The following is a 27,501-nucleotide window of genomic DNA, read 5'->3' on the forward strand; positions in this document are numbered from 1 at the left end:
ATCCATTGCTCCGCATCACAGGCTGGAGCACCTGGTGGAAGTTGTGCAGAATTTGTTTCAACCACGACCACACCCCCCTCCCATTGTCCACCTCTCTCCTTGCTGCGCAACAAAACTATGCCGCGTTTGGCCAGATTTTTAGGGTCACGTGGGTTGTCACAGCAATGGCAAGATATTAAAAGGACGCGTTTAAAAAAAAAATGTCGCCGCATGACCATGTTTAACAAAACAAAGCGTTTACTGTCTCTATAAAGGTTAATGGTTCAGTTTTTTTTTTCTACTCGTCTTGTTTCATTGCCATCACTTGCCAAGGTCCCTAACTGGGTTTGGGTGCGCTTCTTTTTGGGCTGAACCGTTCAGGCAAGACGGGAGGAGGCAGGGGGGTTTCTGGGCTGTGGGCCTCCATAGCCTCAACTGCATTGGTGAGTAAAGACGGGCCATTTTGTACCGGTTTTCACGCCACAGTGTAACACAGCCAAGACGCCTACAGGTTCTGAATCGGCACGTACCACCCGATGCAACACACGGACACCGACAAAGAAAATGAAACATCTTGTAATTACACAAAGCTGTTCGGGGAGGTTGAGACAGGCGACTTCTCCATACCGGGCCAGGTGCAGGAAAGCAATGGATTGTATTGCACTGCCCTCCGCTTACAACGTAGCCACGTCTACAGCCGACAGCACCTGCTTCATCAGCACGGTGGTAGCCCATGCCAAGCGCTATTCAGGCCCAAGCCTGCTTGGCTCGGAAAGGGGACATTTTGGACGATTTGGTCATTGGCTCTGTGTGCGTTTTACTACGCGCATCAGTATGGTTACAGGGTCGTTTTGTACCTCCAGGGGAAAAAATCGTGAGTACCCGGAGAAGACTCGACAAACGAAGGGGCGATGCTCGAAAGTCTGGTACGCACACGGTGAACTGCCACCTTGCTGTACTGCATGTGGGTCCACAGATCTCCGTGTAATCCACCAACCCTGCCACTGCCTCCCCCGCACACCATTTGCAGGAGCCGTGGCACAGGCCAACGGGTCCCAAGGGTCACTTCCTCTCCGCTCATTGTGTTTTGTTCGACAAGGCCCGACTCGCATTACATCACCACGTCGCCCACTCGCGCGTCATCCATCACTGCACCACGACTGCCCCCCCCCTCCCAAGGACAGCACAGCAAGGTCCGGAGGATGTGGGAGAGTAACAGCAGCAGCACGGATGCGATTTGTCCTTGGCTGTTTTTTGACTCGACTACGCAAACCACGCCGCCTTGTTTGCACAGGTGTGCCCACGCATCCGCACGTGGCCACCATTCCCACCAAAGACCAAACCTGGCCATTACTCAAGTCAGACCAGGCCCATCGTCACAACCGCAGTGTGGCGGTAACGAAGATCGGCGCAGCATTACCCGTACCAGATCCCGATACAAATTTATTTGTGCCGCCTGAACAATGACTCCAGTTCCCAGGCTTCACTGTGCAGATAAAACCCGGACAGATGGCATCCCTCTCTCCAGTGTCTCCCATGCATCCACAGGTGTGCACAGTGCACTGGTGAATCCCCACATCCATGGGTGCGTGCTTAGGGAAGTCTGTCCACAGGTGTATTCAGGCGCACCCACGTTATTTACGCGTGCGCGCAGGGCTGTCCACGTGTGCTCCAGGTCACATCCAAGCGTGTGCCCAGGCGCGCCCCATAGATGCAGGTGCCGACGGATATCAGGCGTAACGCTCGTCGCAGCACAGCGCGGCGAGCGCCAGCGGCGGCACGGTGTGCGGGTCGCGCTGGTGGTGGAGGAGCGAAGCCGGCATGGCGGCGGTGCCGCCCAGCACGCACTGGGCCGTCGTGGGCTGCGCCACGAGGCCGGAGAGCTCCCGCGCGCGCGACGCCAGCTCCCGCGCGCTGGCGCTAGCGCCGCGCCCGCCGCTCGCCCCGTACTGCGTGCACACCTTGCCCAGGCCGAGCTGCAGCCTGCGGTGGGGGGGAAGGGGGGCGGTGGGGGCACATGCAACACACATGTGACGTGCCGCAATCGTCGTCAACGCATCGCGCTTCTGTGGCTGTCTGGAACGCTCTTCCTGCCGATATTAGGATGCCACTGGAGTTACGCATTTTTAAAATATACATTTTAAACATTTATTTAAAGCTGCTTTTTGTATCTAGTTTGTTTTCTTTCCCCCGTACCTCCAATTAGCACAATTTCCCAATCAGCATGGTTTCCAAATCTCCCACTGCTGCCTCCGAAACCCGAATGAAACAGGGCAGCGACGGCACGTAATCGATGACGATGGAGCCACGTAGCCAAGCGGATTAACGGCAGTGGCTGACATAAATAATTGATGCTGCGCTCTCAATAAGCAGGCAGCCATTCACGAGGTGGGGGGGGGGGGGAATGGTCCCGCATCTCAGACTCCGCCCTCAAGCTTATGAATATTCATTAAAAACCTCAACGCATTTGTCAATACCACTGTGGTGGCATTAAAAAGAAAAAAACATTCTATGCAACATTTTGGGCAATGTGCCTTCTTCATGGCATGTAAAATTACGTTAATAATTTTAACAGAAATACAATTATTCTGTGCTGTTCTACGAAGGGTCATTGCCAAGGCAGCGTTGTTGACGAGCGTGTTGGGGTTGTTATTGCTGCTTGCAGCAACATCACCAAATAATTTTGCATATTCATTCGCTTGCCAGCTATTGTGAGCAGTGCGCAAGCTAATGCCCACACGCTCATTAATATTGATGCCCCACACAAGAATGCCGTGCACTCGAACATGAATAGTGATATCAACATATATTGCCTAGAGCAGCCATTCACCTCGTATTATTACTCTTTGGTTCTTTCGGTAAAGTCACGTAGGTAGAAATAAAATAAAATAAATCGCGACCTTTCGATCACAACACAAGCAATCCTCATAAGGTGGAACAACCACAGCAAGAAAAAATTTGCTGAAGTCGGCGAGAGAGCTGCCGTAGCAAGAGGTTATATAGGTAAGAAAGGGGGGGAGAGAGAAAGATGGGGGTGGTGTGGGGTAGGGGAGGACTGCGTGAGCGCTAGGGGGAGAAGAAGTGAGGCTGGGGGAGAAGTAGGCAGGGCTACAAGTGGGAAGCTGGGGACACGGTGGGGAAAGTAACTCGGAAAAATAGACTAGTACCCGGCAGGTTTGATGGAAACAACCACAACCAGTTAAGGCTTTACCTGGTTAATAACATCCTTCACATGATTGCTCAATTTGTATCCATCTTCTCGGTTGAAGTTATGTCTATGTTCATATGTCTGGATGGCTTCATGAACAAACCTTTGATAGCTGCCCGAAGGTTTGCAGAGTACCTTGGTCTCGGGAAAAAAAACAATATCATGCGAGCCCACAGCGTTATAACAATGGTCAGCCACGGCAGAGGTATTGGGTCTGCCGTGTTTCAGATCTGCCTTGTGTTCGCGAACCCGGTCCAAAACATGTATTTTTACCTACGTGACTTTACCGAAAGAACCAAAGAGTATGGATTCCTGCAGTCACGAAAGCTTCTAATCAAGATTCACCTCGTATTCTTGGATTTTATTTTAGGCCGTCTGTTATAGGCAGAGAAAAGGGGCTTTGAGTCGGGATTGAACAGGGGGCAGGGAGCCGACAGGACAGGCGACTGGGGAGGGGACAGCCACAACGGAGCAACACAGGAGACGCGATGGAGCCCCCTCGTGGTGACGCGGAGGTCTGCAGAGGCGACGAAAGACGGCGGGTGGAAAGGTTCCACGGCAGAGGTCGCAAACGGGTTTTGATTCCTTACCCGTACCCGGCCGCACCAGGGTCGCAAACGGGTACCCGTACCCGGCTGGGTACGGGTAGCCGGGTATCGGGTACCCGGTTGCGACCTCTGTTCCACAGACGGGGCAGCCGCACGGCCACACAATCAACATCACTCCAAACATGCGCACCAACGAAACTAATAAAAACAGCCCTCTGCCAATCCACTGCTAGATGGATGACGGTCTCGCCCACACTGGGTAAGGTGGTCACGCAGGTCTGTTTGACCGTACTTCCCCACGCTGGTTAGTGTGGTCTGGTGAAGAGGAAGCGGCCCAGATGTTGTTTTCGTATCTTATTTGTATAAAGCACAATTTATTGATTCTCCAAAATCTTCTAATCTCATTTGCACCACCTCTCGTCCTGTTGACTGCCCCCTCTCCTCCCCTCCGATCACCTTTCCATCGTTACTCTCGCCCGTCTGGCACGGATTTCAGGTTTTCTCGCTCTGTAATTGAAACCCGTTGTGGAGTCACCATTAGCTTGTGGGTTGGGCCCACATAATGATGCGGCAAACTTTGAGACCCTCCACCACCCGACACAGCCAATCAAACTCAACGGTCATGTTTTTATCGCGCGAATCATTGTCGTCGCAGCTCACTGTGGGCGAGATTTCGAACAATTTTTTCAGCCAAATTCAGCGATCAGAGAGGCACGATGTTTCGCTTGAGCCTGCATCCAGCAACTTGAGGACGAGATCCAGGAAGCGAGAATGAAACGCAGGAAGCCAGAACAATACTGGGTGCGCACACCTAGGTAAGCCGCTAAAATCCGTTATCTTCGCTTAACTCCACAACCTTTAATCGCATCCACGCCTGCTAAACGCTTCCGATAGTATTCTCCGCGGAGAGATGATGATGATGATGGCGACGATGATTACGATGGCGATGGGGCGTGCGCGATGGTGCTGTTTCGTCACCGTGGGATGAGGTCCTGGCTCCGTGCCGCCAGCTTGGCCAGGGCGGAGCACACGACTGCCACCACGCGGGGGGGGGTGGCGGGGGGGCTGAGACGCCAGCGCCTCGTAGAGCAGCGTCTCCAGCGCCGCGAAGTAGGCGGCGAGCGTGGTGTGCGGCGCGTCGCCCGGCGCGTGCTCGCCCACCGCCCACACCTGCGCACGCCACGGCAGCCGTGCGACAATCGCGCGGTGACCACGGGAACCGCGCGTTAACCAGCCGCACGTTAACCAAGAAGACCACATGGTAAACCAGCTTGGGTTACTCCAGAGAGGTCCTGGGTGTTGAGGCCGGCGCAGGGACGACGTATCGACTTTCGGGCTCTCACCCTAACCTCGGCATCGGGTGTCCAGGTGTTCCCAAAACCGGTCACGTGCAACTGCCCACCACGTGGATGATCGCTAACTTTAGATGGACAATACATCATTTTCCTCACATGTAACTGTGAGCAGATTAACAAGGCGCAGAGCACCAGGCCCTGGCATGGGCCCTGGTCTCATGGGTTCTGGCATTTAGTGCAAGCAGGGCGAAAGGCAGGGCGACTGTAAGTACAACCCAGCAGCCACAGCAACTGTGGTGATGCTGGTGGTGGTGGTGACAGTGCTGGTGATGCTGGTGCTGGTGATAGTGACAGGGCTGGTGATGCTGGTGGTGGTGACAGTGGCGGTGGTGGCGATGCTGGTGGTGGTGACAGTGGCGGTGGTGGCGATGCTGGTACCAGGCTGACGAGGAGCGACTCGTGGTCGGGGCGGCTGGAGAGAGAGGAGACCGCGTGGGCGACGTCTCCGGAGTGCGCCAGCAGCAGCGACGGCTGCAGCGAGCAAACACGCTCCACCTCCGCCCCCAGCAAACTGCACACACACACAAACACATCACACACATACACACAAAGATCCCCCCGTATAGCCTTAACAGACTGTTGGGGCAAGTGCTGTTAGCGAGCACCTATGAAGGCCGGCACGGCACACGAGGGGTTGGGTGGCCAACATCACGCCCGGCCACCTTCGTTTCCCCAGTGGCGATGTTTACACACCGCACCAGGTCCTCATTTGAGGTTGAGTCGACCTAGGGGAGGCCCATGACCGGTTCAGATAACCGTCACTGGTGTTGGCCATGAGTGGGAATCCAACTCGGGTCGCCGGGTTCGTACAGCAGCGTGTTAACCACTACACTCTCACTCCCCACACACGCACATATACACACACACACACTGGAACACGGACACAAGCCCACACACACACACACAGCGTGTCACGTCAGCTCTCAATGACCATAATTACGAATTCAATTCATCCCCAAACCCTGCCATCCCCGATCCCTCCTCGACCCCCCACCCCCCACCCTCCACCCCCCACGGGCCCCCACCCCCCACGGCCCCCACCCCCGTACCGCAGCACGTCCGCTTGGAAGGCGGCGATGCCGTAGAGCTGAGTGCTCCTCTCCAGCAGCACGGGGAACAGCTCCGCCACCAGCTCCTCCTCGTCCGCCCGCTACGCGAACAGAAACAAATCACGAAAGCAACGGTGAGAGACGCGAAGGCCGCAGAGGGGAGCGCGAGTGGCACGCGACTGTAGCGCTAGCTCGCGGGGGGCGGGGGGGGGGGGGAGCCTCACGTGAGTGGCTCGCGACTGTAGCGCTAGCTCAGGGGGGGGGGGGGCCCTCACGTGAGTGGCACGCGACTGTAGCGCTAGCTCAGGGGGGTGGGGGCCCTCACGTGAGTGGCACGCGACTGTAGCGCTAGCTCGCGGGGGGCGGGGCCTCACGTGAGTGGCTCGCGACTGTAGCGCTAGCTCAGGGGGGGGGGGGGGTGGGGGCCCTCACGTGAGTGGCTCGCGACTGTAGCGCTAGCTCAGGGGGGTGGGGGCCCTCACGTGAGTGGCACGCGACTGTAGCGCTAGCTCAGGGTGGGGGGGGGGGGGCCCTCACGTGAGTGGCATGCGACTGTAGCGCTAGCTCGCGGGGGGGGGGGGCCCTCATGTGAGTGGCACGCGACTGTAGATCTAGCTCGCGGGGGGGGCGGGGGGGCCTCACGTGAGCCAGCGCGCAGAAGAAGGCGTGGAGCAGGACGGGGGCGGCGCGAGCGCACAGCAGCACGCGCCGGTGCCCACGCAGTGACTCCAGCTCCCCGTGCAGCATCGCCAGCCTGCAGCCACCACCACCGCCACAACCGTCACAACCGCCACGTCATCATTGTAGCCCTCTGTGCTCTGTCAATTGCATCTTCCCCCAAGCCTTACTTGTCAATGGAATCTCCCTCCCATGCCCCCCACCCCACCGTGCCTTACTTGTCAACGGAATCGTACTCATCCCCCCCACCCCACTGTGCCTTACTATTAATGGTATCTCCCCCCCATCCCTCCCACCCCACCGTGCCTTACTTGTCAACGGTATCGTACTCATCCCCCCTACCCCACTGTGCCTTACTATTAATGGTATCTCCCCCCCATCCCCCCCTTGTCAATGGTATCATCCCCACATCCCCCCCACCCCACCTTACTTGTCAATGGTATCTCCCAAGCCAGACTCCTCCCTCAGTAGGAAACGCAGCATGCCCTGAGTGAGGGGGTCAAGGGTTGCCTCGTGGGGCAGCTCACCCGCCGGTCTGCTCGGGGTGGTGGCACCCCCCTCGTACCTGTACAGAGACGCAAGTATGAGATGAATGAGCTGGAGACACCGGAGGGGAGTGCATATTTGCTAAACAGAGCTCGGGAAATTGCTGGTAGCGTCGGTTCTGGCTGCCTTCCTCACACCTTTCTGTGGGTTCCGGCACCTCGGTGTGAAAACTGCATCGCGCCAATGGCGGAGCCGGGATTTTCAGGTAGGGGGGGTGGGGGGGCAACCCCCCCAGCAATTAAAAATTATCGGAGTTGTTAGTAAGTAAGGACTTGTCCCGTGCCTTTTATTCGACGCGTGTGCGGCGATGGCTGCGCCATCGATCGAGGATTGAATTCAAACCGCTGAAGGTTAATGCCTTCAGGGAAGTCGTGTACTGTATATGCAACTGCGCACAATTCTGTGAGTCACTTATAACTGCTTTGCCGTTACTTATTTGCCAATTATGGACTAGTAGCGGGACGAAAGAACCAAGAATATGAATCCCTGCAGTCACGAAAGCTTTAAATCGAAATTGTTATTCTTCTTATTAAAATACGGGTATATAAGAGAGAAGAGGGCAGGGGAGGAAGGAGATGGGAGGGGAGTGGGGGGTAAGGGGAGGAGAGTGCAGGGGAGGGGAAGGAGTGGGTAAGATAGGAGTGGGGAGGAGAGGAGTGGGTAAGATAGGAGTGGGGAGGAGATTAGTGGGGAGGAGAGGAGTGGGTAAGATAGGAGTGGGGAGGAGACGAGTGGGGAGGAGAGGAGTGGGTAAGATAGGAGTGGGGAGGAGAGGAGTGGGTAAGATAGGAGTGGGGAGGAGACCAGTGGGGAGGAGAGGAGTGGGTAAGATAGGAGTGGGGAGGAGACGAGTGGGGAGGAGAGGAGTGGGTAAGATAGGAGTGGGGAGGAGATTAGTGGGGAGGAGAGGAGTGGGTAAGATAGGAGTGGGGAGGAGACGAATGGGGAGGAGAGGAGTGGGTAAGATAGGAGTGGGGAGGAGACGAGTGGGGAGGAGAGGAGTGGGTAAGATAGGAGTGGGGAGGAGATTAGTGGGGAGGAGAGGAGTGGGTAAGATAGGCGTGGGGAGGAGACGAATGGGGAGGAGAGGAGTGGGTAAGATAGGAGTGGGGAGGAGACGAATGGGGAGGAGAGGAGTGGGTAAGATAGGAGTGGGGAGGAGACGAGTGGGGAGGAGAGGAGTGGGTAAGATAGGAGTGGGTAAGATAGGAGTGGGTAAGATAGGAGTGGGGAGGAGATTAGTGGGGAGGAGAGGAGTGGGTAAGATAGGAGTGGGGAGGAGAGGAGTGGGTAAGATAGGAGTGGGGAGGAGACGAGTGGGGAGGAGAGGAGTGGGTAAGATAGGAGTGGGGAGGAGACGAGTAGGGAGGAGAGGAGTGGGTAAGATAGGAGTGGGGAGGAGAGGAGTGGGGAGGAGAGGAGTGGGGAGGAGAGGAGTGGGTAAGATAGGAGTGGGTAAGATAGGAGTGGGGAGGAGAGGAGTGGGTAAGATAGGACGTGGGTAAGATAGGAGTGGGGAGGAGACCAGTGGGGAGGAGAGGAGTGGGCAGGCGAGGGGAGGCGAGGGGAGGCAAGCGTTACCGCAGGGTCAGGGCGGCTGTGAGGACGGGCAGGTCCAGGAGGCTGTGGAAGAGCTCCAGGGCGGTGGACCGGCCCATTATGGCCGGCATGAGCTCCACCAAGTCGGGAAGCAGCGCCACGGTGTGCCACGCCACCAGCTGTGCCATGCGGGGTCAAACGGAGTCACGCGGGGTCACGTGTGGTCAAGGGGTCACGTGTGGTCACATGTGGTCACGCGGGGTCACGCCGGGTCACGCCATTGGCCCCGCTGAGCGAATGGCCCATGGCCACGAAAGACCTGCAAACGATGTCTACCCAAGCAGTGCAGGCCCCTCAAATGCAGCGGAAAAATATCTTCGTGATTTACACGGCAGCAGTAGCGGCAGTGCTGGTGGTATTCGTGCTGGTGGTGGTCGAGGTGATGCGTACTGGTGGTGGTACAGGTCATGCAAGTAGTGGTGTTAGGGGGAGGGGGCACCTTGAGCAAGCTGGGAAACGTTCTTGGCAGGACATCGCTCAGCCGCGACGCGTTGCGGCGGCAGAATGTGACCAGCAGTTGAGAAGTCACGGGGTCGCGACCCCGCTCGGAGGGCAGTCGCGTCAGCGCCGCCCGGCACGCGACGCTGGCATCCACCGCCAGCGTCTCGCCTACGCGACGGTGGGGGGTGGGGAACGTGGCGAGGTCACGGAGTGGTCGATGCAAGGCGGCAGGACAGATGGTGCGGGGCTGCGCGCGACGGTGCGGTTCCCCTCACCGTGGTGCAGCAGAAAGTGTGCGGCGGGGAGGAGGGCGCGTGGGTGCGATCGGGAGGAGAGGAGACTCCCCGAGAGACGCGACACGGCCGAGAACGCTGGGGTCACGAGGTCAGGGTCCAGGCGGCACAGCAACTGTAGTAGAGACAGTGCCTCCTCCACGCACTGGAACGGGCACGCACAGGCCCACACACACGCCGACGGTTAGATTGCGAGCGTGCTCGAGCGTGGGTGCGAGCGAGTTCGTTTCAATGCGAGCGAGTGTGCACCATGTCTCACCGCTCCCTGGAGTTCAGCGTCAATCCTCTTCGTGGCTTCTGTGGATGAACAAATGAGGGGTGGGTGGAGGGGGCGGATACAAAAGGAGGTGAGATGTGTGGCGAGCGAGCGTGGTGAGCGAACGTTGTTGGCGTGGCGAGCGTGGTGGTGGGTGGTCGTGGTGAGCGAGAGTGGCGGTGAGCGGGCCTTACTCCTCTCGGCCTGGCCCAGCACGCGGAGGCTGTACTCGAAGGCGGCGCGCGCGAGGCGGTCACGGGCGCCGCCCTGCGCTGACGCCGCCGACGCCCCCGACACCAGCGACGACACCGAGCCGCCCGGCAACGACACGCGCCCCTCTACGCAGAGGTGGTGGGGGCCACACGCGCGGCACGTCACAGATGGGGGTCAGAGACAGCGGCCAGGTCGGTTAAACATGCGGGGGTGTCAAGGTGGGTCAACCATCCTCCCCCCCCTCCCCCCAACCAGGATTTGTACTTGCGACCTCCCGATTGCGAGCGGCTTGCTCCGCCGCTGAGCCATGGGGCGGTGAATGGTGACGCGCGCATGCATCGTCTCCTCTAGCTCCCTTTCCTCTTCTGCGAGGGCTGATGGCGCCGGATCTCCGCCGATCCCTTCTGCTCTTGTTCCGCGCGATCGTGTGCATGCGCGTGTAACGTCATGCATCCCCACCGGCGGCGTCTGCTCTCTCGTCTCTATCAGACCTACCTCGTGTCCCCGCCGCTCTCCTATTACTTCAGTGCTTATTTATTGCTTCGACGACAAAGCGGTAATTGTCGAGGTCACGGCGGGGGGGAGGGAGGCTAGCGGGGCGAGTGGCGGGGTGAAGCGGGGGGGGGGTGGGGGGGCGAGCTTACCAGCGGGGGTGAGGGTGAGGCAGGCCTGCAGCCAGAGGCGCAGCATGGAGAAGGAGTGAAGGTGCAGCCACTGCTCGTGGGTGTAGTGCTGACCAATGCACAGCACGGTAAAGAAGTCTCCCACTGGGCTGCCGTCCACCTCCTGCACAGGAGCCAGCTAGGGGTGCAGGGGCACAGTGGGGAGGAGAGGGTGGTGGTAGACGGGGTGCAAGTGACGGTCAGCACACCGGACTTGAAACCGGGTCGCCGGTTTGATCTCCAGGCGCAGCAGTTGGAACAATGAGGCAAGCTTCTTAAATCAACCGCCTCTTTTCCCCCCACCACAGTTAGTAGAACGGCAGGCCTCGTGTGGCGGGGTAAAGTGTTGATACTTCCACCTCATTCAATAGCTCTAGCCAGAATGGAACAGCAGGCGTGAGCAACCTTTACTACCCCATTTTGTTTTCGCTCCGATTTATTTTCGCTCAAATGTTATTCTTTCTTTTCATATTATTTCTATTGTCATTTTGGTGCCCTACGTCACTCTTGCAAATGAGGATCATCAAATTGTATTAAAACTTGGCACGGGTTTGGACTTTCTCAGTCTCATCAGCACGCTGTTAAACCCATTGCTATCGGGGCTGATGGACTTCACGGGCAAGTGACGGTCTTCACGGTTGTTCCCGCGGCCGGAACGGGATGGCGGTACCTGCTTCCCCCGCGCCGCTGAGAAGAATCCAGTCGAGGAGGAGTGGGAGGAGGGGGCTCCTTGGGAGGTCCCCGTGTAGCGGAGCCACTGGGCGAGACGGCGGCTCACAGCGTCGCACTGCTCTGTGGCGCACACCGCACGCACCACACGCACAGCGGGGCAAGGGAACCCGGGAGGTCAGACACCATGATCAGACAAACCGCACCACACTCGCCTTCCCCAGATGTCATTCGGCCTTTAACTCGAGAACCCCGCCGGCGCAAAGAGCCGCTGCGCAAGCGACCCCGCGCGTCATTACGAGGTCACGGGAAAGGTCAGAGCGAGGTCGTCTCACCAGAGGTGAGCAGGGCAGGGTAGAGGTGCACGATGCGAGCCAGCACAGCCAGCAAGCGGGGGGCCCCTGAGCCCCCCTCGGGGATGCCCCCCCTCCCCTCCAGCAGCCGCAAAACTCGTCCCAGCAGCTGCTGCACCTCTCCGTTCACGTTGCCCTGCGGCAGAGGTCGCGCCGACCCTTCCGTTAATCGGGTGACACCGTCAACGAGCAGGCAACGCCCTAATTGACCGAGCAGAGAGCCCGTCACCTGGGTGAGCCGTTCACCTGAGCGAGCAGCACGGGCGCCAGGCGAGTAAGGGTCGAGGCGTCCAGGGCCGCCACGTCATCGCACAGCAGTGTCAAGGAGAGCAGCGGAGGCTCCGTGGCGGTGGCACCGGCAGAGCTCGCAGTGGGGGTGGGGGGAGTGGCGGTGTTGTCCCCGGGCCCCGGCTCGGAGGCGTGGGGCAGCGCGGGGGCGAGCCGGGGCCCCAAGTCCCGCAGCACGCCGGCGCACAGCGTGTGCACGCTGTCTGGGGCGGTGGGGAACAGCAGCATGGCCAGCAGCTTGTCCAGAACCTCCCTAGGCAGCCTGCGCAATGGGTAAACCACACGCAGTCACACACACATGGGCACACTCACACACACAGTCGCACAAATATACGCACTAAAAAGACAAAGATCCCCCCCCGTGTAGCCTAAACAGACGGTTGGGGCAAGTGCTGTTAGCGAGCACCGATGAAGGCCGGCACGGCACACGAGGGGGTGGGTGGCCGGCACCATGCCTGGCTGCCTGTGTCTCCCCAGTGGCGATGTTTACACATCATACCAAGTACTGATTTGATGCCGAGTCGACCTAGGGGAGGCCCAGGACAGATTTAGAAAATTGTAACTGGTTTTGGCCGTGAGCAGAAATCGAACTCGGGTCGCCGGGTTCGTAGTGCAGCACGCTGACCGCCCTCCACAAATACATATGCACACGGTCACACACACACACACAAACTCCCGAGGCAGGAATCGAACCCAGGCCCCCATCTGGCGGCGAGGCGCTAGCGTCACCGTACCTCCGTCTCTTCCTGCTGGCCGACACCACGAGGTGCAGGCGCTGGAGCAGCACGGTGGCCTCGGCGCCGGCGTCCCCCCGTGCCACCAGCGCGGCGGCGAGGCGACGGCAGAAGTCGTCCACCTCGGTGCCGCCCAGCGCCCTGCACGGAGACGGGGGTGGCAACGTTACAACCACAACACGAGGGTTAATAATGGCTGACTCGCGGGATCATTTAGCATACCTGTCAACCCATACGGTTTACCCCGTATTCTTGTAGTTTTCAGGTCCATACGCCGTACAGCCGTTTCAATACGGCCAAAAAAAGTGTCTGTTTGTGTTTCTCCCTTGTGATGGGACTCTGTTGGATGTACGTTGAGATTTATAAGGGCACGGGGTGACCAATAAGGTCTGAATTGGTCTGTAATCAGGCAGGCACTGATAAGAGGTTGAAAGGTATCAATTACACCATTGGAACCTCATTAGCCAGTACAAAAATATGATAATTGTTTTTTTTTACCCTTCTATCTGGCAACTAAACTGACACCTTTTTTTCCTTAAGGAAAGCTGTCTCGGGTGTGGACCAATCAACTTCAAGCACAGTGCATACATTATCAGAGTTATGTTTTTTGTTTCCATTATGACTGCAGGTTTTGTGGTCTATGCAAACATGACTCCTTGTAAAAAAGGTGTCAGTTTTGTTGCTAGATAGAAGGGTAAAAAAACAATTATCAGGTATCAATTAGTGCAATAAATGGGCCCACCGAAGTTGGCGGAACGGAGGTCAGGGTCCACCTCTAGAGCTCCCTCTAGAGGAGCTCCTTCCGTGGTGTGAGCAAGGAATCGCAGGGCTGCAACCTTTCCCTTTCTATCGTTGATCATAATTAATTCAGCCATGAGCAATCCACTGGTGGATGAGGGTCCCCCCCCCACAACCATCGTCACCCGCTCGGGTAATTCCCACCATGCACCTCACCATGCTTGTTTGGGTACTTTTTAGACTTTGTATCCATTTCTCATGTCCACGTCCACATCTCTGCTCCAGAGAAAAGTTCCACGCCGGCCCTCTGGCCACCGATGGTTTTTGTGTCGGAGGGCATGAAGCAGTGATGGGTTTTTAACATCAGGGCATACCCACGCCTGTCAACCCCTTATCACTGCCTATCTTATTACAGAGCAATTCAGACATTATTTAATGCGTAGATGGTGCTATTTGTAATTACTGGCGAAACGGCGTACCCAGATTGTGAATGTTGTGGATTTGCTCTTCAACACACCGGTGTGCTGTATTAGTAACGAATTTGGCATGTTCCGTTTACGTGATAACCCTTAATAATTGGCTGTCGGGTGGTGGCGGGTTTAACGACACATTTATATATTTATGCGATCTAAACAAAAAAAAAAGATATTATTAGACCTTATTGTTCACCCGATGCCCTTCTAAAAATCTCAACGTTCATTCTACTAAGTAAGTCCCATCCCAAACATAGACAAAGTTACGTTACTAAACAATAACAGTTGTATGGATTCATTTTGATAATTGGTGTCAATGATGCTACTTATGCTTACTATCTGTGATCTTGCATGCTGATGCTGCTATGTGGATACACATTTAGTAAATGTACAAAAATAAACACAGAAAATTAAGAGTTAAGCAACACACTTACTTTATTTGGCCGTATGATTTTTTTTTTGGCCGTATTGAAACGGCTTTACGCCGTATGGACCTGAAAACTAAATTTCCCTGTACAAGAATACGGGGAAAATTAAATAAACCGTATGGGTTGATAGGGATATCTCCCCCTCCCCGATGAAGCAGCAGCTTCTAGCGGTGGTTAGGAGCCACCACCGCAACTACCAACGCCATCGCCCCCCCCCCCACCGTGTGAACATTCGAATCGCAAACGATTTGCCAAGTCCACAGAGCGCATCCCAAGGCGCTCTTGCTCCTCACAACCCCTCCGCGCTCATTTTTCTGACGCTGAAGCGGGGATTGGGGGGGCAGACGCGATGTAACATGACAGCTGTAATTGCCCTGTGAGTAAATGATTACGTTGGCGGGGCAATTGTAATATTCGTTATTGAGGGCAGTCCTGGTGGTAAATCAAGTTCAAGTTAATTTATTAGGTATAGCCCTGTGAGCCATTCATCTTAAAGTGAATATGTGACTAAGTGCAAACAGAAAATCGAATAAAAGACAGCAAAATATTGCAGAAAAAGCACCGTACACCAACACTGTGTGCAAACATCTCAGTGGGATGCAAGTCAAACAACAACAACAACAACAACCACAAGATAACTTAGATTAAGACCATCAGTCTAACTCTGTAACTACAACAAACAAACATGGCCAAACCAAAAAACTTTTCGAAAATCACCAAAATAAAGCCATACATATTCTTAGGTTTTTTCGGTAAAGTCACGTAGGTAAAAACATTAAAAAGTAAAGTAAAATAAAAATCACGACGTTTCGGAGGCAACACAAGCTTCCGTCTTCAGGTGGTACCGTCACAGCCACGACAGCTGTATCAAGTAAATGAGAGATTGCAGGAGTTACTCCTGCAATCTTAGCAGAGGTGTGGACTCGAGTCATGTGACTTGGACTCGAGTCAGACTCGAGTCATGAATTTGATGACTTGCGACTCGACTTGGACTTGCATAACAATGACTTTGTCCCACCTCTGAATCTTAGGAGTTACTCCTGCAATCTCTCATTTACTTGATACAGCTGTCGTGGCTGTGACGGTACCACCTGAAGACGGAAGCTTGTGTTGCCTCCGAAACGTCGTGATTTGTATTTTATTTTACTTTTTAATGTTTTTACCTACGTGACTTTACCGAAAAAACCTAAGAATATGAATCATTGCAGTCACGAAAGCTTCAAATCTAGAATTAAAGCCATACAAGCAATGAAACAGTGATCATAGGAACTGTGACCGAATTTTCACAATAAACGACATAAACAACATGTACCACCAAAACTCTGCAGCCATAGCTGGCTGCAGAGTCACTCCACAACAGCAGCAGCATCAGCCGGAGTGTCACCATTTTTCAATGCACCTTTAAGATCAGCATGAATATGCGGACAACACGCCACAATAGGCTTCATTCGAGAAATAAACTTCCGAATCTTAACTCCATCCGCATTACAAAAAAACACAATTTACAATATACCATCAGCCACGCGGCCTTCTAGGAGTGATTTGGGGGTTCGTACAGGGGAACTCTGAGCCACGCTTCGGCCTTCATCGTCTCGTCAGCAAGTCAGGCTTTCGCTGTGAACACTGACGAGCCGCGAGATGGCAGGGACAAGGACCCGCTGTGTAGGAGGACATGGGCCATCGTTCCAAGTAAACTGTAAGATACACAACACAAACTAACCCATTCACCAGCATTGAGTCGAGCAAGCCTGAGTCTGGCAATGAGATACCGAATGCCGACACCGCGGTTGAGAGGTTTTGCTCGTGTTGAACAAACGATGCTGTTCGTCAGCCGTGTACCCCAAGGAAGGGGCACACAACACGGGGAAGAAGGCGAACCTGCTGCCCGCTTCGTTATTTGTAGCAACAGCAGCAGTGAGCCAACACTGCCAGGCTATTGTCAGCAGTTTTCAGTTTCATTGGTTAGGTATGACCCTGTGAGCCATGCGGCTCTTGACTCGGGTGCAACCGCAACAAAACATGAACAAGAAACATCTTAAAGTGACTACACGCAACAGAAAAATCCTGGTAAAACAGCAAAGTCTTCCCAAAAAAACACCGTATTTCAACGCTGTGTGCAAAAATCCCAATGGGATGCAAGTCAAACAATAACAACCATAAGACAATGTAGATTAAAGTCATCAGGCTAACTCTGTACTACAACAAACAAACATGGATGGCTAAACCAAAAGTTTTCAAAATCACCAAAAGAAAGCTATAAAACCAATGTAACAGTGATCATAGTTTGGGATTAAGAGAGCCACTCACCGAGCCTGCAGCAGCCAGAAGTCCACGCTCGCCATCGGTGCAAGCGACCGATACACAAAAGAATAAACGAGAATAATAAACAACTACGACAACAACAACAATAAACAACAACTACAACAACAAATGGACTCGCTCGCTACTGCCCGGGGTCTCGTGACCCACAGGGTCACGACGCGCCGCGTCCCTTTAAAAAAACCACACCACGTGACACGCGGAGCCGGCGTGTGATTGGTCAAAAAAAATCCCAGGGATGGGATCGCCACGTGATTGGCTGCCGAGAGGCGGTGTGACCCCGGATGAAGCTCGCCAGCCAATGAAATCGCGCGCCCCGTGACGTCACGTCCTATTTTCTCGTCACGCCGCAACTGCTCTGGAAAAACGTGTTCAGTTCCTTCTCGTTAGGGGCCATCCATTTATTCTAGATTTGAAGCTTTCGTGACTGCAAGGATTCATACTGTTTGGTTTTTTTCGGTAAAGTCACGTAGGTTAAAAAAGAAAAATAAATAAAATCACATTTTATATATTTGACTTTACCGAAAAAAACAAAGAGTAGCCATCCATTTAGTTCGTACGCATGGAGGGGGGAGGGGGATGTTAACCCAAATGTGTACGCTTGCGTATGGGGGGTCTACTGACAATGTTCGTACGCATAGGAAACGGGGGGACGGGGGGGGTGACGCCTCTATAATAATTTGTCTACATTGGCATTGAAATGAGTTGGATAGTCCGGCGGTGGTCTGTTTGCTTAGACACGTTAATATGCGTGGGTTAAATATCTGCCGTTCTATAGGATTCGGGGGGGGGGGGGGTGCGTCAAGTGAACGTACGCGTGCGTACAGGGAGGGGCGAGGGGTCAAGTTTTGACAGATTTTTGCGTACGTACTAAAAACTACTAAATGGATGTCCCCTTTATCCCCGTGTCATTTGTTAAAGTCGTCACCAGTCTATTTAATGAGACGTGCATGACGTCACCGGACGCGTAAAAAACACTGTTGACGTCACGTCACTTTGCCAACGTTTACATCCGCCTGTGAGGCCCCTCCCCCCTCCGCTACGTCCTACGTCACATCCGCCAGTGAGATAAGGCCCCTCCCTCTCGGCTATGCCCCTACGTCACATCCGCCTGTGAGATAAGGCCCCTCCACTACGCCTCTACGTCCATCCGTCAGTGAGATAAGGCCCCTCCCCCCTCCGATATGCCCCTACGTCACATCCGTCGGTGAGATAAGGCCGCCCCCCTCCGCTATGCCCCAACGTCACATCCGCCTGTGAGAGAAGGCACCTCCTCCCTCCGCCATGCCCGTACGTCACATCCGTCTGTGAGAGAAGGCCCCTCCGCTACGCCTCCACGTCACATCCGCCAGTGAGATAAGGCCCCTCCCCCCTCCGCTATGCCTCTACGTCACATCCACCAGTGACGAACCACTCCCTCCCGCCTTCTCTCCTCGCGCCGCCATTTCGCATCGTGCTGCTCTCCGCGCCTCCCGTCTACAAACAACAACCTCTTCGCCTCCTCGTCACAAACGCAGCGCCGCCATGGCTGACAAACTCGACATGTCCCTGGACGACATCATCAAGCAGAACCGACAGAAGGGGATCGGCGGCCGCGGCGGACGAGGCGGCCGCGGCGGGCGAGGAGCAGGCGTCGGCCTGCGAGGGCTCCGAGGAGGCGGCCCGCGTGGAGGCCGTGGCGGCCGAGGAGGAGGAGGCGGCGTGGGGCTCGGGGTCGCCTCGCTCGGCCTTCGAAGCCCCGTGCAAACGGCCGTGTTCAAGCGAGGCCGCGCCGCGCAGGGCCCAGCAGCGTTCACGCGGGTAGGAGAAGGGCGCGGGGAGCCGGAGCAAGCCTCGCCATGCGCGGCGGCGGGGGCCATTTTGTGTCGTCGCGAGTTTCGCGTGTCGCTCTCTGTCTCTGTGTGTCCGCCGCGTCGCTCTCGCCGGGAATTCACTGCGTTTAATCCACCCCGGGGCCAGGGCGCGGGTCGGCACCTCGCCACCCTCACCCCCACCACGTTCCCGTCTTCACGCGCATTTACGTGTCGATTTGGCCCGGAGCGAGGCCGCCTCCCATTGAAGGCCGCGATTGTCCCATCCGAGCCTCACCCCCCCAACACCCAGGCCTCGGCCTCGAGTCGGACAGGAGCCGCTCATGCTGGTGATCTGATGCTCATGATGGTGAAATAGAGCGATGTTGCTGAAGACCAAGGTGATAAGAGACGGCATGTGGCTGTTTTCTCTGGCCGCGGAGCCAGGCGGAGGAGTGGAGCTGCGCGGAAAGAGATTCTAGCTGCTACGTCTGCCGTGGGAGATGATCACAATATTGATGAGAAACGCGAATTTTAGTGTCACGGGTCGAGGAGCAGCGCCGCTTTCACTGAAGATGCGAACACGGCCCCCTGCTGCGAGTTGCTGATTGGGGGGGGGGAGATCAGGCTGCGTGTGACTTTGATATAAGATGGTTCGCTTCTCCCCGGCCGAAATGTATTGACAACCACTGCGAGGACTTGGTGAAACTGCGAGTCTCTCTTCATTGGGTGAGAGCTGGGACCGCGCGAGGGGTGTGCAACGCGAGACAACGAACTCCGAGAGAGGATGATGATTGCGAGGACTGAGCCGTGAAGAACACGAAGAGTCTGAGTCGTCGCCGTAGGAGACCGAGAGAGCCGGGGCCGAGGAGATGGAGAGCAAGCAGCCCTGGTGGAGGCGGCGGGTGTGTGCCGGGGGCCCCAGGAACCAACCGCTCCCGGGTAGATGATCAGGCCTGATCGGTGTGCGTCTCGACTTCTTAACACGGGATTGATTGCAACTTGATGAAAATTCCCGAGTGGCATTCGTCGCGTGCGCGGTTTGGACATTGACTCGAGCGCGGGCACGCCGGGTTTGTGGCGTTTGGCGCGCGGTGGCTCTTGTTTGGCATCTCGTGTTGGAGTTGTGATGGCCTCATGCGAACGGGTTGGTAGCGAGGACGACTGTGCCGATAATGAGTGCTGCTGCAGTAACTAGAGTGCGCTATCAGCCCCATCGCTCTAAACAGCCTCAACCCACAACAATCCCTTAACCATGTCCCCCTATTCTTCATCCGTGTCCGACCTAGAACGATTGTCAGGAATGCTCATAGATTCTTATTGAAAATGGAATTCCCATACACTAATGTGCATTCAAGGAATTGGGTATTCCATTCTCAATTAGTCTATGGGCATTACATTTTTTAATCATTCGTTTAAGTCTCACCCCTACCCCCTTAAATCGCTTGTCAACACCAAACATGGTCATGGTGCGTTCGCGATGTCGCCTGCGCCTGCCACTCTCTGCAACCTCGGTGGTGATTGGCGGCAGCAACATTCTGCCTCCCATTTGACGGCAACGCTCGCACGGTGACCGATCCAGCACAGTGGTCAGCGGTGGTGGTATAACATCACAGTGGCAGCGTGACTTACTACCACAGTACAAGCTGTTAATGTTGTCTGTAGTTTACCAAACTGCTTAGGAAAAAGCGTGCGTCATGCCGATGAAATCGGATCCTTCTGGTAGAGTAAATGTTGTGATGTTTTTTAGCAAAGCGCCTTGTTCATCCTCATTGTTGAGCCGTGCGCCTGAATCGTGATGGGAGAGCAGCTGAACCCCCGAGGTCTTCATTGACGACAGCCGGCCCTGCCACGCTGTATATCCACGTGCTGGACACCGCATCCACCAGACCCCTGGTGGCTCTGCACGCCTGTGATCCGGTGCTTTGGAGGCGAGGGTTGGTGGATCGCACAAAGATTTGTGAAACTCAAGACCTGCTGGGCTGCAAGATGGCAGCACAGCAATCTTCTGGTTTCCTCCCACGTTAAGCAAAACGCTGCCTTGAGATTGGAATTGGCCAATCTTTCTCTTGCCACGGGACTTATTGTGCCTTTTTGTGGTTACCAATATATAGTCAAATCACAATGGACCCCTTGAGACTGAAGCCACAGGCTTAATGTCATCTTCCATTAACGTTAAGGGGAACTCTATGTATGTAGCTCAACATATTGAGCTCTAAAATCAACTTTGAGTGACTAGACGTCGACTTGACAGAGCAACGCCCGGCTGCTTGGAGGTTGGCGCCGTGGCAGCGTGGCGCACGCACAAGTTGTTAGCGCAGGAGGCCAACACCAGCGGGTGGGAACAGCGCAGGAGGGGCGAGGACACGGTGGCAGTCAGGCGCCGTCGTGACCGCGTTTGTGTGTGCTCGCGTTTGGTTTGTGCAGCAACAGCCGCAGCGGGTAGCGGAGCGCTGGCAGCACGACATGTTTGACGGCTCGGTGGTGCAGGAGCGCGGAGGCAAACTGCTCGTCTCCAACCTCGACTTCGGAGTATCGGACGCCGACATCCAGGTACCACCGCCGCCTGTACTGGACCGCCCCATTCCCAAGCCCTTCGGTGCACGACGCATCCTCAAGATTGTCGCTGGCCACCAGGGTCTCGCGATACAACATTCTGTCTAAAAGATATAGACGCAGTCTGATTTTATTGCTACGTCTCTGTAGAGGCAGCGAATCGATCTTGTTTGCTGGTGTCGTGGTCTAAATTTGAAAAATTTCCTGCAAAATACGCAATTGCCCTTCAGCGTGATACTGCCTTTGTTACAGCTTGTGCTTTAAGATTGGTAAACTTGGACAGATGGAGTGTGACGAGTCTTGAGGATCGGAGATTGAGAAGTGCTGTGCGAGCTCGGGCTGCCCGGCCACCTCGCGGGTGTCTTGGCTGAGTGTCGGGTGCTGCTCTGTGGCCCCGTAGGAGCTGTTTGCGGAGTTTGGGCCGCTGCGCAAGGCGGCGGTGCACTACGACCGCTCGGGCCGCTCTCTGGGTACGGCCGACGTCCACTTTGAGCGCCGCGCTGACGCCATCAAGGCCATGAAGCAGTACAACGGCGTGCCTCTCGACGGTGAGTGCCGGCGTAGGCCCTTGGGCCACAAAGACGGGTTGGATGCCACAGTAGCTCTCGTTAATAGCAATAATTGCAATGAGTAACGTGCTGCACATTATTCTCTGGGGTGAAGCACCGCAAATTGGGAAAGCAGCAGCGGCCAGGTGGTGAACCAGTGCAAAATTCACCCCCCCACCCCACCAAGCTCTGCAGTCCTCTATAAATGTGTAATCGGCCAATTGGATACACGTGGAAGGAAATACCAGCACTTAGAGCAAACCTACGTACGGGAGCAATAGTGTACCGCCTTCTGACAAGCCAGGGTATAGCACCACGATGCACCCGGAAAGGGAGTTTTAACAGCATGCGCCACCGCCACCTGGCTAAAGATACTCGTTAACAAAATGTTAAAGTCAAGTCATGTTCTTAAAAGTGTATTACCAAACTGGCCAAATGGGTTAAAGTGGTGTCCAAAATGTTCCACTATAACACAACTATTTGCGCTAAATCTAAGCAAAACGGATCAACCTTGACCAACGTACGCTGTGTCTGCGACTTGCCTCTTCCCGATGCCGTCACCTTGTGCGACGTCTCGGAGCTGACGCGATTGCATGCGACGACTTGTCAAAACGTATTTCAGGGTTCATACGAGTGCGCTGGTTAACGCTCCGTGTCCCCTGTCCTCCTGTCAGGCCGACAGATGAACATCCAACTCGTGACGTCGCAGATTGATGCCCCTCGGCCACGGCAGGCCCTTGGGTGAGCACCACCCACCGCACCACCAACCTGGATTTTTATGCCACCCACATCCACACGGTGGCAAACTTGTATAATTTTATGATAATCTTTTGCATTCATAAGGCCATTAAATTCCTTGGCAAGCACCTTGCATATTCTCTTGTCATGGTCCAAAATTTACAATAGAAAAATGAAATGGTGTGGGTTAAATGGAGTCCTTGGGGGCAAACTTAACTTGTGGCATTTCAGAGTGTTGTTTTGTAATACATAAGTGAACTTTGTTACCGGCTCAGAGCTCACAACTCAATGTCTTGAGCGTCGGAGATGCGGCGTGTGAGATGACGACATCTGGCTGAGCTGTTTGCGCGCGCGTCTCTCTGCACGCAGGCTGCAGGGCGGCGGCACGTTTAACGCAGGCCGCGGGTTTGCCCGTGGCCGGGGCGTCATGGTAGGCGGCGGCATGAGGGGTCGCGGGGCCCGAGGTGGTGCACAGGGCCGCGGACGGGGCCGAGGGCGGGGTGCCCGCGATAGCCGGCCCAACTTGTCGGCTGAAGAGCTGGACGCTCAACTCGATGCCTACAATGCCAAGGTGAGAGCGTGTTCCAGCGCCTCTCCCACTCCACTGGAATCATCTCGCTGCGTTATCGTGTGGCTCGGAAACTTAACAGCAGCCGTGGTCAAGTCCACTGCTGGATGAATGCTTTCCAGAGCTGGTTTTAATTTCTCCCATCTCCCCAATGGACAGTCTCGGCATATTCCCTCGTTTAGTTTCGTCATCCCTTGTGCAGTCTGGCAGCGACCCTCGGCGGGAACGTGGCACGAGTGTTGCACTGCTTGACTTGGCCTTTGGTGGGCAGTGGCAGTGTCTGAATTAATGTCGGCCTCCGTGTTTTATTTTCCAGATGGACACAAGTTAAACGAGCGAGAAACACGACGCGTCCTGAAGCCAGCCATCTCTGAGAAGATGAGAGAGATTTGGAATACCGTAACGTCCATGTTGTGTACATAAACAAGACAGGGAATAAAGGCGTAGGGTTTGTTAGCTATCTTTTGTTTTAGGTTCAATGTTTTATACTAGTCATGGTTTTTGTACAAGCAAATTTGTGTTAGCTTATTATGCGTGAATGTCTTGTACAACTCCAGTTAAATTGCCTCTGTAACAATAAACGATGAGTCTCACAAACGGTCGTCACGCGAATTTCTGTGCGTGCAGCCTCCACTAGAGAGCGCTAGACGTCCTCTTGCACAAAGTTCCAGCGGGTGCGAGCGAGAAGGATATTGTGGTTTGATCTTGAGGTTGAGATACGTAATTGGAAGTGTAGTGTGTGAAGGTGATTGGATGGTGTGTGCCTGTGGGGTTGTGTGAACGGTAATGCAGTGCTGGTGTGTATCTGATGCGCTGATGTTCCAGTGTTGAAGTGTGAATTGAGGGTGTAGGGCTGTTGAAGATTGGGTGTAAATGTTAGTGGGAGATAAACTGGTGGAAAAGTTCGATGAGGGTTTTTGGGTTGCGTGAGTAGGTTTCTTGGAGAGTTGTCTGGGATGGGTGTTGCATTGTAGGTATTGTATATGAGTGGATGTTGCATGCATTGTGTGCGCAAGTGGCTTTTGAGGTGTGGATAGCGGTTGTTGGGAGTGGAGATCTTGGTTGTCGTTTTGCTCGTGTTTATGGATATATACGTAATGCTACTTGCACTTGCCCCCAACAGCTTGTTAAAGCTATACTGGGGATCTTTGTGTGCCTTGTGAATGGGTTTGTGTAATTATGAGTGTAGGTAGCCGGTGCTTGTGTGCCGCGTGTCCGAGGCATGGGATCAGTCACCACTTGTTGTGCACAGTCCTTGCCACTGCACTAACGAGGACAAACCTCGCCATTGCTGCCAGACACCAGCGACATTCAATCGCCTTCCTTGGCAAGGAATGCAGCAGTGGCACAGCTGCTAAAACCGCATGGGCACCCGTTACCCGGACCGCGGGGCCCACGCCACGTTTTGCCCCATGATGGCTTCAGGATTAAAGTGTATTGGCTTTAACATGAGATTACTTCAAGGTGCTTTAACACCGCACAATAGTCAACACTGCCAGGATTAAAACTTCAAAATACAACAATTTCAGGTAGAATAAATATGTAGGTGCACGTGCGTGCAATTACATTGGGACAGGAACGTGGATTAGAGAACAAAAGCAAGCTGGAAACATTAAGGGCAAGTGGGTGGGACAAGTTGCCACTCAGGATGATGGCTGGTGGTCGAGATATGATGGGAGTGGCAGCAAAAAGAGGAAACGTGCATGAGGACATTGGCCACAGATGTAGCAATGAAGTCCGCTCTGGTGCAGCAGTTGTATGGATCGTTGTATTGCGAGACAACGGCTTGGGGAGGCCGTCATCCAGTAGTGGATTGATAATGGCTGGTGAAAAACAGCCCCTGTGCAAGACCTACAAGGAGACAGGGATTTTCCAAAAGTTGTGTACCAACCATTACACCACGGCAGCCTCCCTTCGCTTCACTTAGGTAACCGTTTTTCATTCGGTTAGCGGTATTTGCAAATTTTTTTTTTTAAACCACCCGACTCTGCTGTGTCATGCCCCTGCGGAGAGAGTATGTGCTGTCCCCACTAGCGTGGTCCTCCGCAATGGGTCCAAGCCCTCATCGTAAATCTCTCCTGGGCCCAGAATAGCCGCGGCCCGAGGTTGTGCTCGGTATCGCCTTGCCCTGTGGGAGACATGTCGCCGATACTTTGGTGTGGCCTTCAGTGTCATAATCACGAGGGTGTTGGTGGTCATTCTCCATCCACTGCTGAGTGGAAATGAACTAAGCTGGCTGAGGTTCATGTCAGCGCCTGCGCCTGGGGTGTATGCTGCTGCACCATCAAATGTCCCTGGCCTGGCGCATGCTTTTGTGACCTCCACGCTTCCCTTTAAATAAAGAGACTCTCAGGCCCATGGTCTTGAGTTGCAGCTCAGTTCAGGCTTAAGTTGCTCAGAATTGCTGTCAAAGACGCATGAGTGTGCTCGGCCCACATAAATCTTGAGCATGGCTGGGACCGATGCGCGGAGCTGGCTCAAGTTAAGTGCAATGGCTTTGAGACGGCTTACACGAGCCGTGCCACAAATGGGCTCTCGGTTGGATTTAAGTGAAGGATGCCTCTGAGCCACACAGCCACGTCCCCATGGCCAAGCAAATTACGAGTCGCTGGAGAGAGGACATTTATATACTGCTGTGTGTAAAACCGGCCAGACGGCTTCAGCGGTCAACAGAGCGGCTCACATTCGGAAGTTTGCGAGTTCGATTCCACGACCCTTCATCAGCCGTGGTTGTCCTATGAATCGGGGCTCGCTCCTGCCGTAGGAATTCGGAACTTTGACGCCACTGGCTCAATGCTGTAAACACGAGATGAGGCGAGATCCCGTAGACTTTTATATTAATTTGCATCGCCTGTAATAATTCAGATGCTGCCCCGTCACTACCAGATGGCGTGTCATGATTCGCCCCCGTTAGCCACATGATAAACTGTCCTCATTTAAACTTGATTTGGAGCTTTCGTGACTGCAGGAATTACTCTTTGCTTCTTTCGGTAAAGGCACGGAGAAAGAAAATAAATTAAATAAATAAATAAAATAGTTTGCGAGTTCGATTCCACGACCTTTCATCAGCCGAAAATAAATTAAATAAATAAAACATTTATTTTCTTTCTACGTGACCTTACCGAAAGAACCAAAGAGTATGTCCTCATTCAGTTTTGGGGGTGGGGGGAATTAAAATGTTTGAATGTTATGGATCTTGCGCCCTCCGGTGGCCGTAGGGCTCATGTGCCACAACGCGCCGGTAAATACACGCGTGTATATTCTTGGTTCTGTCGGTGAAGTCACGTAGAAGGGAAATAATAAATAAGTATTTTTATTAAATAAAATAATAAAATTAAAGTATTTTAATAAAATAAATGTATAAAATAAAAGTATTTTATAAAAGAAAATTATAAAATAAAATTATTTTTATTATTTCCCTTTTACGTGACTTCACCGATAGAACCAAGAATATGAATCCCTGCAGTCACGAAAGCTTTAAATCGAAATTTACACGGGTGTAATTAAATGTATCTATTGATCGCATCGCGAGATACAGCAATCAACACACCATGCCTGTCAACCCCTTGTCAGTGCCCTGCCTTATTAAAGACCAATTCAGACATTATTGGTTACCCCGTGCCCCTTATACATCTCAACGTTCATCCTACAAAAGTCCCTTCCATAAGGGAGAAACACAAAAACATGTTTTGCCCGTATTTGAAACGGCTTTACGCCGGATGGACCTAAAAACTCAATTTTCCCTGTACAAGAATGTGGGTTGACAGGTATGCAACACGATCTTCACCCATGACGAATCCGTGCACAACACTCGGGATAAGCCACTTTCAGCCATGGGAGTCTCAACAAAAAAATAAAAATTCCTGAGCGTATATTTCACTGGCTGATAGGATGTGTTAAAAAAATTAACCCGTAAAAACAAAGTTTTTCACTATAAATCCTTTATATGCGTGGCGGCTAGAGTCCTCTCGTCCTCTGGCTTGAGATGACTGCCACCTATGGGTCAGATGATTGCATTGCACCATTAAGCAATTGGTAATTAAATATAATATTTTTGTCCTAGAAAGTGTAACATTTTGGAAAAAAATTTTCACGAACATTAATTGTCACGCACAACGAGTCTGTGTGGAAAATGTCAGCTCGATTGGATCACGGGAAGTGGGTTAACAAACGACCGAAAGATTTGCACGGTCGTAAGCAAGCAAGCGAACTTAATATAAAGGATTTAAAAAAAAGCATTTGTTTCAATACTGTGGGGGATATTGCTTGGTTTCGTTGTATCTATTCACGCCGGGGGCAATGAGCATCATCTCGTGGTGATGGCTGGCATCACTGCCTTGGTGGTGACTGGTTGGGTGGCTGTGGCGGTATGAAACGTCTCCAGTGGCGACAGTCACCGTGATGCGGGATCATGGTTACGATGGGGGTCATTGCTCATGACCCCCATTCTTCTCTGTGTTAGTGGTGGCTCC

General features: G+C 53.9%; 2 protein-coding genes across 3 annotated transcripts; one reads left to right on the top strand and one right to left on the bottom strand.

Moving 5' to 3' along the window:
• Positions 1–540: 540 nt before the first annotated feature.
• AP5Z1 (adaptor related protein complex 5 subunit zeta 1) lies at positions 541–16,976 on the bottom strand. Its single transcript, XM_078872832.1, is given in 18 exon segments — positions 541–1,962; positions 4,714–4,787; positions 4,789–4,905; positions 5,469–5,601; positions 6,140–6,240; positions 6,782–6,893; positions 7,248–7,382; positions 8,945–9,081; positions 9,402–9,571; positions 9,679–9,841; positions 9,956–9,993; positions 10,147–10,290; positions 10,810–10,966; positions 11,498–11,619; positions 11,832–11,985; positions 12,096–12,399; positions 12,872–13,012; positions 16,818–16,976. Coding segments are annotated over 18 exon segments (2,490 nt in total). The 5' UTR covers positions 16,853–16,976; the 3' UTR covers positions 541–1,709.
• A 1,243-nt stretch (positions 16,977–18,219) lies between these two features.
• ALYREF (Aly/REF export factor) lies at positions 18,220–23,621 on the top strand. 2 transcript variants are annotated; one of them, XM_078872834.1, is made up of 6 exons: positions 18,220–18,629; positions 21,047–21,172; positions 21,579–21,723; positions 22,398–22,464; positions 22,831–23,032; positions 23,346–23,621. In XM_078872834.1, the coding sequence occupies exons 1-6, from the start codon at positions 18,354–18,356 to the stop codon at positions 23,358–23,360; spliced, it is 831 nt and encodes a 276-aa protein (XP_078728960.1). In that variant the 5' UTR covers positions 18,220–18,353; the 3' UTR covers positions 23,361–23,621. The 2 variants fall into 2 exon arrangements, with proteins under 2 accessions (XP_078728960.1, XP_078728959.1); XM_078872833.1 differs by having other exon boundaries at positions 18,221–18,629; positions 21,576–21,723.
• The last annotated feature ends 3,880 nt before the right edge of the window (positions 23,622–27,501 follow it).

The sequence above is a fragment of the Lampetra fluviatilis genome, chromosome 35, assembly GCF_964198595.1.
Source record: "Lampetra fluviatilis chromosome 35, kcLamFluv1.1, whole genome shotgun sequence".
Taxonomy (NCBI): Eukaryota; Metazoa; Chordata; class Hyperoartia; order Petromyzontiformes; family Petromyzontidae; genus Lampetra; species Lampetra fluviatilis.

Bases quoted from the DNA above. Each gene is read 5' to 3' on its own strand.
- ALYREF (XM_078872833.1), top strand. From the start codon at position 18,354: ATGGCTGACAAACTCGACATGTCCCTGGACGACATCATCAAGCAGAAC. The intron at 21,173-21,575 runs GTACCACCGCCG...GTGGCCCCGTAG, and splicing joins TATCGGACGCCGACATCCAG to GAGCTGTTTGCGGAGTTTGG. The intron at 22,465-22,830 runs GTGAGCACCACC...CTCTGCACGCAG, and splicing joins CGGCCACGGCAGGCCCTTGG to GCTGCAGGGCGGCGGCACGT.